We start from the raw sequence: 14923 nt of genomic DNA on the forward strand, positions 1-14923 counted from the left end.
CTATGCAGAGCAGCATCCTTTCCCTCCTGCTGACTGTGGATCCTGGAGCAGCCAGGGTCCATGCACGGGTTGTTCATCCCCTCACCATACCAGGGACACCTTTGCAGTTGAGTTCTCTTACTTCTCTTTGCAGCACTAAACATGTCCCCTGAAGCAGAGGATGTCCCACAATTGTCACACAGATGTTAACAGCACATACCCTCTGGGATACAGTGTCCCTTGGGCTTTGCCCGGTCTCCAAAGAAAAGCTCTCGATGGTCAAGGACACCCTGGACAGATAGCAGCCTCAGGACTTTTGCAAAGGCAAACATAATAGCAACCCGTGTTGTCTGTCACCAGCTTGCCTTGGGGTCCCAGCTGGGTTGGCCATGCTGGCACATGTGGTTGCAGACAGCAGGGGCCATGCAAGGATGAGGAGGGGGGACAGGAGGGCAGAGCAAACCCCTAATCTGGGGCAGAAAGGTATCACCCCTTCAAGAGGGCACTAGGCACCGCAGAATGGGCAGCTGGTGGTGTCACCAGGATGGGCCTATGGCCACTAGGCAGGGTTGACCCCGCTGTTCACCCCACAGCAAGGTGGCTGCTGTTGGAGCTGTGCTGTGGAGCACCTGCATTTCCATGGAAACCTCTCCCCGTAGTTTGATGTTGGTCACTAAACAGGCGCAACTGGTGGCTGCAATGGAGGGCCTTGGTATTGCAGTCCTGGGGCTGCTGGGTGGGTTGGACCAGAGGGGTCAGTGGTTGGGGCAACTCTGAATGGAGCTGCAGGTCACAGTTCAGGGTGGTTCATGGGTGGGCAGTTTCCTTCACCCAGAGAGCAGGGGTAACTCTGCCTGTTGGCATGGAAAAGCCCAGAGGAAGGCATCCCCATGCCCTGGGTAAGAGCCCCATCAGCCCATTGGAGTCCCATTGTGGCTTGGCTCTACTGCAACCTGTCCCAGGCATTCCACAGCATCCCTGCCCCTGACAGCACAGCATAGCTCAGCATGGCTCAGCATGGCACGCTGCCTGCCTATGCACCTTTCCCACACTCTTCATCTGCCCCATGGCAAGGGACCTGCCTCCATCCCAGACTAATGCCCCCAGGCCATGGCCACGCTGCTGCACCTCCAGCACACAGGGCACAGGGTGGGAGGGGGTGCAGGACCTCCACAATGGGCAGCACCAGTGGTCACAGGGGGGTCCAGCACAGGGTCTGGAGCACGGTGCTGAACAGGGTGATGTGCCAGTGGCACAGCAGCAGCAAGGGTACCCCGGGAGAGCAGAGCAGAGCCCCCCACCCAGCTCCCCGCACAGCCTGTCCCCCTGCCTGCCCCCGGCTCCCCTGGCTCGGGGCCTCGGCCCTGGCTCCACTGTCTGCACGCTGCCTGGAGGCGATTCGGCCCCCCCTCCCCGTGCCTCGTTTCCATGGCAACTCCAGTTGAAATTACATTAAAAAGAAATGAAACCAGCAGCTTTTCTGTTTGGCAAGTAGGGGGAGGGGAGCTCAGCTGGGAAAGACTGGGGAGGGGGTGCGAAGGTTGGAGGGAGGGGGCTGTGGCACAGATGAGATCCCACATGGGGTCCCTGTGCTGGCGGTGGAGGCAGCAGGGCGGGGATATGGGGGGACACTCCCCCTTCTGTGGCACTTGGTGTTGGCAATTCTGGATCGTATGGTGCTGATTTTATGTGTGCTGCACTGGGGGTCCAGCACCCCGACACAGTTGGGTGATACCGGCATCTTCCTGCTGCCTCTGTGGGGTGGGTGACAGGGACATGGAGACCATCCAGACCCTCTGCCAGCAGGCACAGCCATGGCTGGGATGGCTCTAAGCCAGCACAGGGTACCCCACCCAGCCTGGGAGTCCCTGGCCCTTGCACGCTCCAAGAAGAGGCGAGACACACCGCTATTAAAAATATCACTTCTGTTTTATTTGGAATTTGTTACTCTGCGCGGGTGACAGGGTATAAATACATTCTCCAACGAGCATCCTCACCCTCAGCCCTGTGCCGGGCGGGGGCCAGGGCAGGGTGCAGGGCTGTGGATGCGCTGGCCCCAGGCAGCAGGGCCAGCAGGGCCATCGATGGGCTGGCCCCAGGCAGCAGGGCCAGCAGGGCCATCGATGGGCTGGCCCCAGGCAGTAGGACCAGCAGGGCCATCGATGGGCTGGCCCCAGGCAGTAGGACCAGCAGGGCCAGCCGGCACCGGTGCGTCACGGCCGCCAGCATGGGCAGCGTCTGCCAGCCGGACCGTCTTGCACAGGGACAAGATATGGTGTCCCCACAAGGACCTGTCCCTTTCTCCTGCCTCCCCAGGTGCCAGTGCTCATCATGGGGGGCTGAGACTGGGGTGCCCCACGTGGGATCCCATGTTGCTTCTTCTCCATGCCCGACTGCACCAAAGCCACTTGCCTTGAGCCACATGTGGTTCAGTGGCCACACCAGCCCAGCGGGTGCCCCAGCCCTGGCACAGGTGCTCCCAGCACCATGCAGGCTGCATCACCTCCAAAGTCCCTGCCCAGGCATCTATCCCAGCTGCATGTCCCGGATGCCAGAGATGAGGTCACCCCACGGTGCGGTAAAGGCCCCAGTGGAAGTAACATGGGAGGCAGAGTGGATGTTGGAAAGCAGCTCACTCTGCTCCTGTCACCCCACCCCTGACACAGGCTGCAAACCACTGCTTTTGGGCAGTGGCACGGGCAGGGAGGGCACAGCACGGCCCTGGGGCAGTGGTGAAGGGATGTGGGATGCTCCTGGGGGAGCAGGGCAGGCCTGGGGTGGTGCTCCTGGGTTCATGGGGGTGTTGCTCAGAGCAGGTGATGCCCATGTGGGGCGGTGGGTGGCACTTGGCCAGTGGTGGCAGTGGAGGGACCGGGGCGGAGGTGCTCGCAGGCAGGCCGTTGGATAGGCTATTTGGCTGAGATAGGTGGGCACGGGTGACAGAGGAGGGAAAATATCAAAAAATACAAAAGAGCGCGGCCCCGCAGCGCAGGAGGCACTGCCCTGCCTGGTGCCCACCCACGGCAGGCGGGCGCCATGGGGGGCCGGCACCGTGCGCACACGCTGGCTTCTAACTGGCTTTTTATTTTATATCAAGAACACTTGGTTTTAAAATCTTTACAAAGGACAAAACGCGGCGACTCCGTTAGTGTGTAAAGAACTAAAGATCTGCTTTAAAAAACGTCTCTGCAAAGAGAAATGACTGACACAAAAGAGATTCTCTGCAGCGCAAAGAGGGGCAGAGGTGCCAAGTCTCCAGCCCAGGGCCCCACTCCCAGGGTCCCTGAGCCCCAGCACCGGCCCCAGCGCCTGCACCCAGCACATGGCCAGGTCCCCATTCCCTCTGCCTATAGCACCATGGCCCAGGGCCACTTCTCAGCACAGTGAAGGAGCCTTTTCCAGGGCTGCCAAGCTGCCTGGGGATGCCTGGGCACTGGCTGAGAGGGATGCCCAGTCCCGCTCCTCGTCAGTCCCAGGGTGCTCAGTGGGCTTAGCGCTGGGGATGTGATCGCCCCACTGGGAGGCACAGCCACAGCACGGGGAGCCCCATGGCCATTGACAGTGGGGTACCCCTGCCCGCCTGCACGGGTGCAGGGTTACACTGCGTCCCCCCCCGCACCCCACTGGCGTCCCGGGGCAACCCGCGGGGCCCTGAGGCCGGGAGAGTCAAAGCACTTCTCAAAAGTTAGATAGGAACGAAAGAAAGCGCCGGGGCCACACCGGGACCCCACAGGTCTCTGGGCTGGGAGCTGCCCCGTCCGTGGGTGTTGCCCCTCCGTCCGGGGGCTCTGCCGGCCCCGCCGCTCCCTCTGCCAGTGTCTGCTGCGTGTGTGTGCGTGCGTGCATGCGTGTGCGCCGGCGGCGGGCAGCTATACCCTGGTGGTGGAGTGTGAGTGCGGGAGCCCCGTGCTGTTGAAGCCGGCGGTAAAGGTGTTGTAGGGGTGCAGGGTCTGCAGCCCCACCAGCGAGTTGGGGATCATGGTGATGGTGTTGGGGGTCATAAGCGGGATGTCGTCCGGCGAGCGGCGCAAGGTGAGGGTGTAGTCGGGCAGAGCAGCCAGGCGCAGGGTGTCGTGGGACGGCACAGCTTCGCACTCGTGGTGCCCCTGGCTCACCTGCAAGGAGGGCATCTCCTCATCAGGTGCGTGGGCGATGTCGTTGGCGGCGCCACGCTGGGGGCTGGGCTGCCGGTGCGTGTCCTGCCGGCGCTTGTCCTTGCGGTAGTAGAGGGCGGCGAAGGCCAGCACGTTGAGGAAGAGGAGGGAGGCGCCCACGGCGATGGTGACGCTCAGTTCAGTGGAGTAGTCGCGGGGGCTCTCGAGCAGGGTGCCCGCCTCTTGCTCTGGGCTCCACTTCTCCTTCCCGTTCTCGCTGTTGTAGGCGGGGGAGATGGCGGGGCGCTTGGTGGTCCAGATCTTGCTGTTGGGCCGGCGGGTGATGTGGGAGTTCTGCGTGGTGTCGGGTGGTGGCACTTTGGTGGTGGTGGAGGTGTAGTGGAACATATCGTGCAGGTTGTACAGGTGGGGAACCAGGTGCTTCCAGAAAGCCACCTTGGTGGCCCGGTAGTGGTCACGTACCCGTGGCTTCAGCCCGATGTGCAGATACAGCTGGTCACGGGGGTTGTACTTGGACCAGGCCACCTCCTCAAACCGGTTGGCCTTGGTGTGGATGAACTTGGTGTCCTGGGGGACGGGCTTGTTGGGGTCCCTGTGAAACACAGGCAGAAAAGAACTAGCACTGGGAAAAGCCAAAGAAGCAAGGAGGGAAAGCTGGGTGCAGAGATGGAGGCTGGGGACATCTTTGCCAGTGGTGGCACAGAGTGTGCTGGCAAAAGGTCCTGCATGTCTGGGCAGCACCCCAACCCTGGGTCAAGCCTCACCCATGACAACCACAGCCAACCAGCCTCCCCACCCCTGCGTTCGGCTGGGTCCTGTCCCAGGGACTGCCCATGCTCTAAGCTTCTAGCTTTGTGGTTGAGGCCATGACCCCAGTGAAGGTGCAGCACACAGACCTCTGGGCTCAGGGGGCTCAGTGTCCCACATCAGGCATGACAATCCCCCCCCACCACAGCACGGTGTCGAGGGGTACAGCTGCAGTGAGTGCAGACCCCCAAGGCACAGCACCCATCCCCACTCACCCTGTCTTGGCAAAGTTGGTCCAGTAGGTCATCACCACGGCGCTGAGCATGACGTCGTTCTTGGAGAAGTTGCAGGGAAAGAGGTCTGTGGGGCCAATCATGGGGATCCCAAACACATAAGGCACCTCATCCCCGTGGGCTGCATCTGACCATGCAGGTTTCATCAGGCTCTGGCAGTGGTGGTAGAAGGCGTAGAAGTAGGTGGGGGAACCGTAGCGGGCGTGCAGGTCAGCTGTCACCACTGATGGCTCTACCCACTGGTGGTCAGTGAAGAGGGCCACCAGAGTCTTGCGACGTGTCTCGGGGTTGTCCCGGTCGGCCCAGTCTGTGTACATGAACTTGATGGTCTCCCTCAGGGTGTCCTTGCCCTCGGGGTATCCATACAGGTTGTCCACAAAGTTGGAGACTGAGTAGTCAAAGTCACTGCCTGAGACGCCATCCTCGGGGTCCACCACACCCTCCACAAACTTCAGCCCCTCACCCTGGTTGACCCCCAGCATGATATCATAGTTGAGGAACTCGCCCTGCTCCATCAGGATCTCTGGGTCATCCGGGATCACATCCCCGTCAATGACCGGCCCGAAGGCCACATGGTAGCGAGCCGGTTGGATGTCTTGCTCTACCAGCTCCTTGGCACTCTTCTGCCGCAGGCAATCCACCATGTCCACCGTGTCCAGCACATTGCAGCCCACCTTGTCGGCCAGCATGCTGGTGTACTTCACGGGCTGGTAGTTCACTGCCCAGCTGGAGAGCGCGGAGCCGCTCTGGATGATGGCCCTCTGGAAGAGACCTGCAATACAGGCAAGGAGTGGAGGAAGCTCTCAGCAGGGTTCCAACACCCCAGCACTGCAGCGCAGGATGCAGCGTGGAGAAGGCATTGATGCTCTTGTATCCCTGCAAGGACCCAGCACTTCAGCCCACACCTGGCCTTGACCTGGGCTTTGCTGCTGAGCCAGGCTCACACAGGGGTTCAGCTCAGGGCCACTGCGAGGGTGGCAGGGTGACAGCTGGGGTCACCCAGTGTGGGGGGGTGCTCCTGGCAGCAAACAAGGGCTGCTGTGCTCCCTGAGGATCCCGTTGCAGGGGATGGCCCAGCATCTTTGTCTGGTGGGTGGAGAAGAGGAGCCATGGCTGCATCACAGCCTGGCCTTGCTGAGCAGCCCGTGCCACTCCAGCCACCCCAAGGACACGTTGCCTGAGCCCCCGAGGGGCACACACTGTCCCTGGCTCAGCACCATCCTCCAGTCCAGGTTGGCACCTGCTTCACTGAGCAGCCAGGCTTCGGGCTGGCAGCAGTGGGAGGGTTAACGACTGCTCGAGGGCACTTAACCCTGCGTGTCCCACCCCAGTGCTTTGTCAGAGTCCCCCTCGACCCCCTCCCTGCTGCTTCCTGCCCAGCTGGGGCTGCTCAGTGCCAATCCGGCCCTGCAGGAGCACGCTGCCAGACGCACAAAGAGGGCCTTTCTGCCACCAGGAACACAGAGGGAGTGGACTTTCGCCCTGGAAAATGAGGCCACAAAGGCCCTGGCCCAGGCAGAGAAATGCGTGGCTTCGCTCCAGTCCCATGTCAATGGTGCTTGTGCTCAGAATACAAAGGGTGGTGAGGAAGCAGAGCCTCCGGGGCTGTGAAAGGCAGCCTGGGGTGCAGTCCCAGTCTGGGGTGCACCCCAGGGTCCCTGCTCTCTGACCAGCTCTCTTCTGCACCCCAAGTGCTGCCTGCAGCCCTGCCAGACCCCAGCACTTGCTCACCACAGGGGACTGTTTAAGGTGATCCCTGAATGGTGCTGGCACAACACTGTGCTGGTCTCGGGGCTGTCCCCAGCACCCTGAAGTGCAGAGAACCTCTCTGCAACCAGGGCTGTGCTGCTCTGCAGGGAAACATGCACCTTCCCGCAACAGAAGTGTTCAGAGGCTCCTGGCTCCTGGCCACCATGTCCATAGCTCTTGTCTGCACGCACAGCCCTTGCTCTGCCAAGTACCTGACGTACAGTCCCATGCACTGGGACAAAGAGAAGTCACAAGCTCTGTTTGTCACCTCCCAGTGCCCTAGAAAGCCATACCCAGCCTACAGGCTGGAGACTGGCCATGGGTTTGCTTGCTCTGCACCATCGTCCACGTGCCAAGGAGCCAGGATGGGGTATCCTGGCTCTCAGGAGATGCCGTCCCAGCAGCAGCCATACTGCCCCTGCCAGCAGCATCACTTCCCAGACAGACCCCCTAGGCTGGGCTATGCCCCTGCCTGGGGAAGTATGGGGCAGCTGATGTCAGCAGCAGCTGGTCATGTACCTGATGGAGTTCCTTTACTGTGTCTCTCCATGGCCATGTCCTGATCCAGGAGGACCCAGGAGTGTGCAAGAGTCTACACTCATCACGTCCTCCCCCTCCATGCCAGCACCTGGCTGAAGCCCCACAAGCACCCTGGGCCTCTCCAGCCTTCTGGGGCCCAGGCAAGGTGATGGAGCTCTGCATTTTGGTCACTGGTGTGGAATCCACCTGCCTGCAAGGGCTGAGGCTGGCAGGGAAGATGTGGATCTCCCAGGCAGCCAGACACTGTGCTGTACCAAGCCTCCAGGGTCTGCCTCTTGCAGCACCTGGCAGAGCAGGCATAAATCAGCAGCTTCATTAATTGCTTTTGATCACTATGAGTTTTATTTTGATGCAATAAAAACAAGCCCACCTGGTCTGCAGACTGCATCTTAGTACGGCTCCCCTGCCGTGTTCCAGAGCCAGCTACCTGTCCTTGGGGAGATGGGTGCTCTGGCACAGAGGGTTTTTGAGGTAATTTTATGGCCATTTGGTTTTATGAGACACTTGCTGCAGCACTGAGCACTCCCCTCACACCTCACAGCATTTACAGCTCCCCTGCCACATCTGGGAGGGTGCTGAGCACACAGCACCACTGAGACTCAGAGGAGACCACACCACAGGCATTGGGGCTGGACAGGGCAGCAAAGGATACAGGGTTTAGTGGCAGATACAGGGTTTAGGCATTCAGGTGCAGGATTCAGTGGCAGAAAGCATAGCATCACCTGGAAAGTACTATACTAACAGGACTATTTTTTGTGGCTGGAAAGTCACAAGAAGCAGCCCCTCCAATCCACCCTCAAACTCACTCCATGCTGCTCTCTCCATCCTGGGCCACCTGGGCAGCCAAGCACACAGTCCTGCACTCCTGTGATGGAAAGGAGCACCCTAAGAAGCACTGTGAATGCATCACACATAGTGTTCCCCCACCAGCCTTTCACACTCAATATGGGCAGAGAAAACACTTTTTCTTTCTGCGGCAGCTTTCAGCCTGCAAAAGACTTCCCATCATCAGCCATCAGCCCTGCTGAGGTTCTGAAGGTCTCCATTCCTGTGTGATACCCAGGCTGTTGAGCAGGGCTGCAGCTCTTCACATCAGCTTCAAGTGCAATTTGGAGTGTGTCTCTCAGGTGCAGATTCACACCCATGTCTCCTGCCCACACGTGTCCCTTTCTCCCCTGCATCACACTTGGGGACATGGCACTGGAGAGAGTTGCACCCTCATATAAAGCCTGTGAGCATGTCCTTGGCAGGCTAGTCCCCCGTGGATCACATTCAGTTCAGGCTTTGCTCCTACAACTTCCTTTAGGAAATTTATCGAGAACCTCTAGTCCCACGGTTAATTTTTTTCCCCAAATGCTCGATGTAAATGTCTTTGCAGGTGGTTTACATGCATTTGCTCTTATTCCAACACAATCTTTTAGCATAAATAATTCCTTACTTTATCTAGAGTAAACACTCTGCTATATTTACAGATATCAATCATTCTACTTCCACCTGTGTTTTGCTAGTCACAGCACTTCCAGCTCTCCCAGTCTCACAAGATGGGGCCCTCCATCCCTCCTCAGGCTCAGGTCTGTTTTCCCTTCTATTCCAGTGTGAATGCCTTTCCTAGCATTGAGATCCGTGTTCCTTGTGCCCTGCATGATGCCCTACCCCCCCTCCACATCTGCACATGGACAAGCCTGAGCACCAGGGCATGATGCCACGGGAGGGGTCTCCACCTCTCCCCATGCCTGGGTGCTGGCCCCAGGCTGCAGCATTGTGCACTGGGAGCTCCATCCCTGCCTCCCACGTGCTCTGCCACTGGCCTCTCCCTGCCCAGGATGAGAATGTTTTTTTTCCCAGCCCCGGGTCAGGCTCTCACCAGCAACTAATTAGAAAGCAGCTCTGGCTTTGTTAGGCTGGGCAGCAGGACCTGCGTGGGCTCCCTTCCCTAGAGCAGCATCAGCGGGGTGTTTGCTCGCAGTTGCAGCATCCCAGGCACAGCTGACACCTACCTTCAGAGTGGTGGGAGAGGGTGAGCAGGCTGACACAGGAGGCACCGATGCCGGAGCCGAAGACCGTGATCCGCAAGGGATCTCCCCCAAAGAAGGCGATGTTCTCGCTGACCCAGCGCAGGGCCTGTATCTGGTCCAGCAGCCCATAATTGCCCTTGGCAGCCTGGTCCCCTGTGCTCAGGAACCCTGAGGGCCAAGGGGAGCCCAGTTAGGGATGAGGAAGCAGGGAATGTCCTGACCTCCCACCCCCCTTCCCCAGGCATAGGGGAGCTTCTATGGGACCCTGTACCACTACAACATGAGAGCCCACTACCAAGAGAGTTCTAAGCTGGAGCAGGGACACCTCGAGCTCCAGCCACCCTCTGCACAGCAAAGAGGGGCGAAAGGCTGAGAGTGCAGCTGCAAGCCCCGGGGAGCCTCTTCAGTCAACAGTGACAGGGGAAAGGGCATAAAGCTCTGTCCTACCCATACCACCACCTGTGCTAAGAATGGCTCAACACAGCTCACACACGCTCCAGGGAAAGCTGAGAAAGCATCAGTGGCTGCAGGAAGGCCAAGCGCCTGCACAGCCAATGCTTTCCATGGACCAGCACGGACCGGAGGAGGTCCCGTAAATGTAAGGAGGTGGGCTGGGCAGAGAGGAACTGACTGCAGCTTAAAATACAAAGGCTCTCAGTGAGGAAGAAGCTGAGAAGTTTTCAATAGCAAAGGGAACACCCAAGATAAGTTATCATCACTTTTGTTTGGTTTGACTCTAAGCAGGAAGCCAAAACCACGGTCCCAAGTTAAAATCCAGGCAGGTAATCCCAGCACACAGGGAGCGGCCCCAGTGCTGTGCTGGCACTTGGAGGTGGTCTGGCTGGGTGTGGTGCACCACTTCAATGGAAATGATGAAGGCATCACTTAAGTCTAATGTCATATTGTGACTCACGTCTCTTAAGTTTGCACCTATTCATCCTAAAGGGGCAATTTTTAATTTAAAAGGTCTTGAGTAGGTTTATTTTTACTGAAAAGCTTATTTTCTACCGGGTAACTGTCATCTTCTGCAAGAAACTCTGGGGTCTGAAGGCTATCAGAGGGATGTGCTGTCTCAGGTACTAGCTGGGAGCCCAGCTGCCAAGGGAGAACACCATGCTAGGCTGGATGGCTAGTAAGAGAGCCAGCCCTGAGAGCAGCTTGGCTGGGAAGGAGCTTTTCCCAAACCTTTGCACCCCTTGTTCTCCCTGCTGCTAAGGGAAGCAGCAGTGTGCTCCACACAAGTTCCCTGTGTCTCAGCCCCTGGGGGTTTATGCTGCAGCAAGCAGGGCACTGCACTGCCTTTTGACCCCATGTCCTCATTCTGCCTCTCTAGGTCACCAGTGCTTGTGGAAATGGGACTGCTGCCCTCCTCTGTATGGCACCTGACACCCTTCTGTGGTCCCCTCTGCAGGCAGCCAGGCCATGGTGGGTGGTTGAGGGGGTCCCAGCAGCTCAACCTGTTTGGAGAACAGTCTGTGCCCAGGGAGGGAGAGCTGCCAGGTCCCCAGGACAGCCAGGCAGTACCCGCTGGCACCTCACCGCTCTGAGCCCTCTCAGGAGGAGATGCTGGGTAAACACATTTATTATTCATTTAACCACAAACCAATATTTGCTTTCAGTTGAGCCAGTTTGTGTAAATGAGCCGGGGGGGGCTGGTGCCAGGACCCAGACTGCGCTGCGACCGCGTGCTGGGGGTTCTGCCACGTGGCACCGCGCTTGGCAGCCAGGGCGGAAGGCAAGGGCCGTGCCCGCAGCGCATCCCGCCGGCCCCACGCCCCCCTCCGCCCCCTTCCCGGCTGGTTCAAGCCCGGTCAGACACAGGGGTTGTCCCACTGCCCGGCTGTGCTGACGGCACAGCCCACGCCGGCCAGCTCATACCGAGCACTCCAACGCGGTAGTTCAGGGTGATGACAATCACGTTCCCGTAGCTGGCCAGGATGCTGCCGTCTATCATGTTCCCCGTGCCCTCCATGTACGAGCCACCGTGGATATACACCATCACCGGCTTGGCCCCGCTGTCCCGGATGTCTGGAAGGAGAGGTGGTTAAACACAGGACCCCACCGATGGCCGCAGCACCCTGCCCGACAGGCAGACCAAGTACAAGGGCAATGCCAGCTGCCAGGACCAGGGAGGGGGCTTAGGAGCCAAAGCCAGAGCTCTCCTGGGGGGCCACAGCATGGACCTCCAAAGCCAAACACCACTAAACCAACCCTGCCAGCCCTTCTCTGGGTGGTGGCAATCGCTGCACCGTCCCCACACTGCTGTTCCCTCGGGGGTCTGAGCACAGTGTGGGAGGGGTGCTGGCTAGACCCCACTGCTCTTCCCCAGAGCTGGGCTCTGGCATCGTGCGGGAGCCAGACCAGCTCTGTTGTGGACGGGAGTTGCAGAGTCCAGCCTTGGGATGCAGCCCCACATCCTGCCTTTGGCTGGACCCAAGTGCTCCGGGAGTCCTGGAAGCTGGCATTGTGGGGGGGGGCAGGGATGGGGGTGTGCAGGACCTAGAAGGTGGAGGGGCCACTGACATGTGCTCCAATGTCTCACTCTCTCACCCTCCCTTCCCATCCCCCTAGGAAGGCAGAGACCTGCCTGCTGTTGGGATGTGAACCCACGGCACCCCAGTGCCCAGACACAGACATGGTGATGAGGCAGACATGTATGCACGTGTGTGTGTCAGGGAGGTGAGCACAGCATCTGGACAAGGACAGGGATGAGGCATGGAGTGAGGATGGGGAACAGGACCCCGAGGGCCGGGGAGGAAGGACTGCAGGAGCCTGGGGGACAGGGAGCAGCCACGCTCCCTCTCTCAACTGGTCCTGTCCAGGGGACATCCTGCCCCTTCTGCCCCACTGGCCTGTGATCCCTCATGGAGTCACATCCATCCACAGGGGAATAACACCCATGCTTGGGCTCCTGGTGCATCTCGCCCATGTTACACAGAGGAGGTGGTTGCACCCATCATGGACACAGTGCCAAGTCCCAAATGCCTGTGCTGCCCAGCCCTGTGCTGGGCTGGCGAGCCAGCACTGATGGACTTTGCCCTCCCTCGTGCTCTCCCGCACCCAGTACCTTGCTCGGGTGGGCTGGCAGTGCCTGCTTGGCCCCAGCTGCCCCAGCCAGCTGCTGCTCCCTGACTGCCTCCCTGGCTGCCAGCCCCCACCACAGTCCACACAGGGCTGCACTCCAGGGGCACAGCCACACCATCTCAGTGCTGATGCCCGCTTGGGGTGGACATGCTCTCTCACACCTAACCTCTGCCCACGTCCACTCCTCCCTGTGGCTTGCCCACTGCAGGGGGGCTGCAGACCAGGCTGATGGCTACCTGTGGCCATCCTCACCTTCAGCTGCGGCCCATGGCATGGCTAAATGTGGCCTCCCTTCCCCACAGAAAACCTCTTCCCTCCAGGAGAACGAGGCTATGCCAAAAGCAAAACCTGTGCTGGCTCTTTTCCTATCGCCAGGTTGTAGCCAGTCAAATGCACAGACCAGAGAAGCAAAAAATTCTGGCAGCTCTTCCAGGACAGACATCGCCTGTGTGGCAGAGCTATATCAGGACAACTTTTTCCAGGGCCACCTGCTTGAAATGTGAAGGGCAGGAACATCAGTGCCCGTGCCCATGTCTTCTCCCTGCTGCACGCTCCCACTGACACACAAAGGGACATCCTTGCAGCAGAATGTCAGCAATGTAGGAGATGTACCAGGGAATAAACAGCTCCTAATTGCTCCAGCACAGTTTGGTGTGTTGGGATTTAGCACAGTCAAGTCACTCAGGCTGAATGCCAGTTTACATCCTGGTACAAGAGATCCTGGGGCACAGGTTGGTGGGAGTAAACAACCGGGGTTTAGTACTGCCAAGGAAAAAGTTTTTCATCTATTTCCCAGATCCTAAAAGCCATCTGCCAGGCTGTGTTCTAGCTGCCCTGGGCCTTCTGCACCCCCTGAGGGTTTACTGTCCTCAGCACATTCGAGCTGCACCCTGGCCAAATCTTCCTCCTACCTCTCTTCACATCTCTGCAGCCAAACACACCAGCTCCGTACCCTGCAGATGAACGACCCCGTTTTACTAAAAATAGCTTATCCTGCAGCTTGCTTAGCCCTGGTGTACATCTAGAATCACATCTGCTTGAAAGCCCACTTGCTCTGTCTTGACTGGTGCTGATGCTCTGCTTGCAAGCAAGACCTCGCTTCCACTGGGTGAGGAAGTAGAGAAGTTAACAGAAACCAAGTGGACCTTGGGTCTCCTGGGCATGGCCAGATACCCTTTGAGTGCCAAGGGTTCAGGCTGCTGGCACAGCCACTCTGGGTTGGTGCCCGTGGCGGGGCCAGGCAAGAGTGGAGGGGAAGGTTGTTGGCTCCCAGCTGCACTTATCCAAACGGCTCCGGGGGGATGAGGCTGGAGGTGGGATGTGACTGGGCTCAGGGTGAAATGGGCCCAGGTGCCCGAGGGCTCCTCTCCTCCCAAGCTGCCATGCTTCCTCCCTGCACCTCGCTCAAACTGAGCAGGAGCAAACTTCTCCTAAGGCAGAAAAAAACCCCATGAGCTTTCCCCCGCCCTCAGGAGGAGGGGAAGGTCCTGGGTGCCCTGCACAGCCGGCCAGCCTGCCCCCCACCCCGCGCAGCTGCCTGGCACGGCAGACAGACACACACAGGGCTCCCTGGGAGTGGCAGCGGATGGCGGGCAAACGGAGCTGCTTTGCGTGTCATGCAGTGGCAGCCTCGAGCACAGAAATACCTTCGTCTTCATCACCGTCATTATCCGCTAAGTCCTCGCCCTGTTTCTTAGCGCTGGCTCCTAGGGACCAAACACGAGGAGACAGAACAAAAAAAAGGAAAACGAAAGGAAATAGAAACAAAACAACAAAAAGAAAAAAAAAAGAAAAAAAACACAACAGAAAAAAAAAAAGAGAATTCAAAAATAGCATGATAGCAGAGACGGTGGGGCCAGGCCTGTGCCCCACAGCACTGCTGGCTACTCACACTGCACCTCTCCCAGAGCCAGGGCAGTGTAGGGCACGGGCAGGACTGCCCCGGGAGCTGCGCCAGGATGCCACTTCACCTGGACCCCTTCCCAGATCCTCCCTGGGGAGGGCCAGGGTGGCAGGGAAGAGGTGAGTGGGGCTGTGGCAGCGTCAGTGCTGGTGGCGGATCAGTCTCTCAAAGCACTTGCAGATCCTCCTGCATCCCCTCAGCTCCCTGCTCCAGGCAAGGCTCCCTCTCCTACCACCCAGGTGCAAGCAGGAGCCCTGCTCCTAGCTCTGCTGCCACTGGGGACAACTGTCCTCTGTCACCAGCAGAGCTCACACAAAGGGTTGCCCTGCATGGCCACTGACCACCAGGCAGGGTCCTGCCCATCACCCCCAGGTGGTGCATGGCCCCTTGTGCCTGGCACAGCAGTGTCACCAACCACTGGAGCCGCCACACGAGATCATCACAGCAGCTGCAGGGAGCCCTCATGACAGGGGCTGCCCTGTGCTGCTCAGCTCCGTC

The 14923-nt window shown here is 59.1% G+C and overlaps 1 protein-coding gene across 4 annotated transcripts in view; it reads right to left on the reverse strand.

Moving 5' to 3' along the window:
• Nucleotides 1–1889: 1889 nt before the first annotated feature.
• Nucleotides 1890–14923, reverse strand: part of NLGN3 (neuroligin 3) — a 39378-nt gene continuing 26344 nt past the window's right edge. For 2 of the 4 annotated variants that reach the window (XM_064669659.1, XM_064669658.1), the window contains 5 exons: nucleotides 14169–14228; nucleotides 11317–11466; nucleotides 9421–9606; nucleotides 5117–5906; nucleotides 1890–4686 (listed from right to left, as the gene is read on the reverse strand). In XM_064669659.1, coding sequence (XP_064525729.1) covers nucleotides 3849–4686; nucleotides 5117–5906; nucleotides 9421–9606; nucleotides 11317–11466; nucleotides 14169–14228 — 2024 coding nt within the window. In that variant the 3' untranslated portion in view covers nucleotides 1890–3848. The remainder of the gene's footprint in view (nucleotides 4687–5116; nucleotides 5907–9420; nucleotides 9607–11316; nucleotides 11467–14168; nucleotides 14229–14923) is intronic. The other 2 variants (XM_064669661.1, XM_064669660.1) reach the window with 1 other exon arrangement.

This window comes from Pseudopipra pipra, chromosome 13, assembly GCF_036250125.1.
Source record: "Pseudopipra pipra isolate bDixPip1 chromosome 13, bDixPip1.hap1, whole genome shotgun sequence".
Lineage (NCBI taxonomy): Eukaryota > Metazoa > Chordata > Aves > Passeriformes > Pipridae > Pseudopipra > Pseudopipra pipra.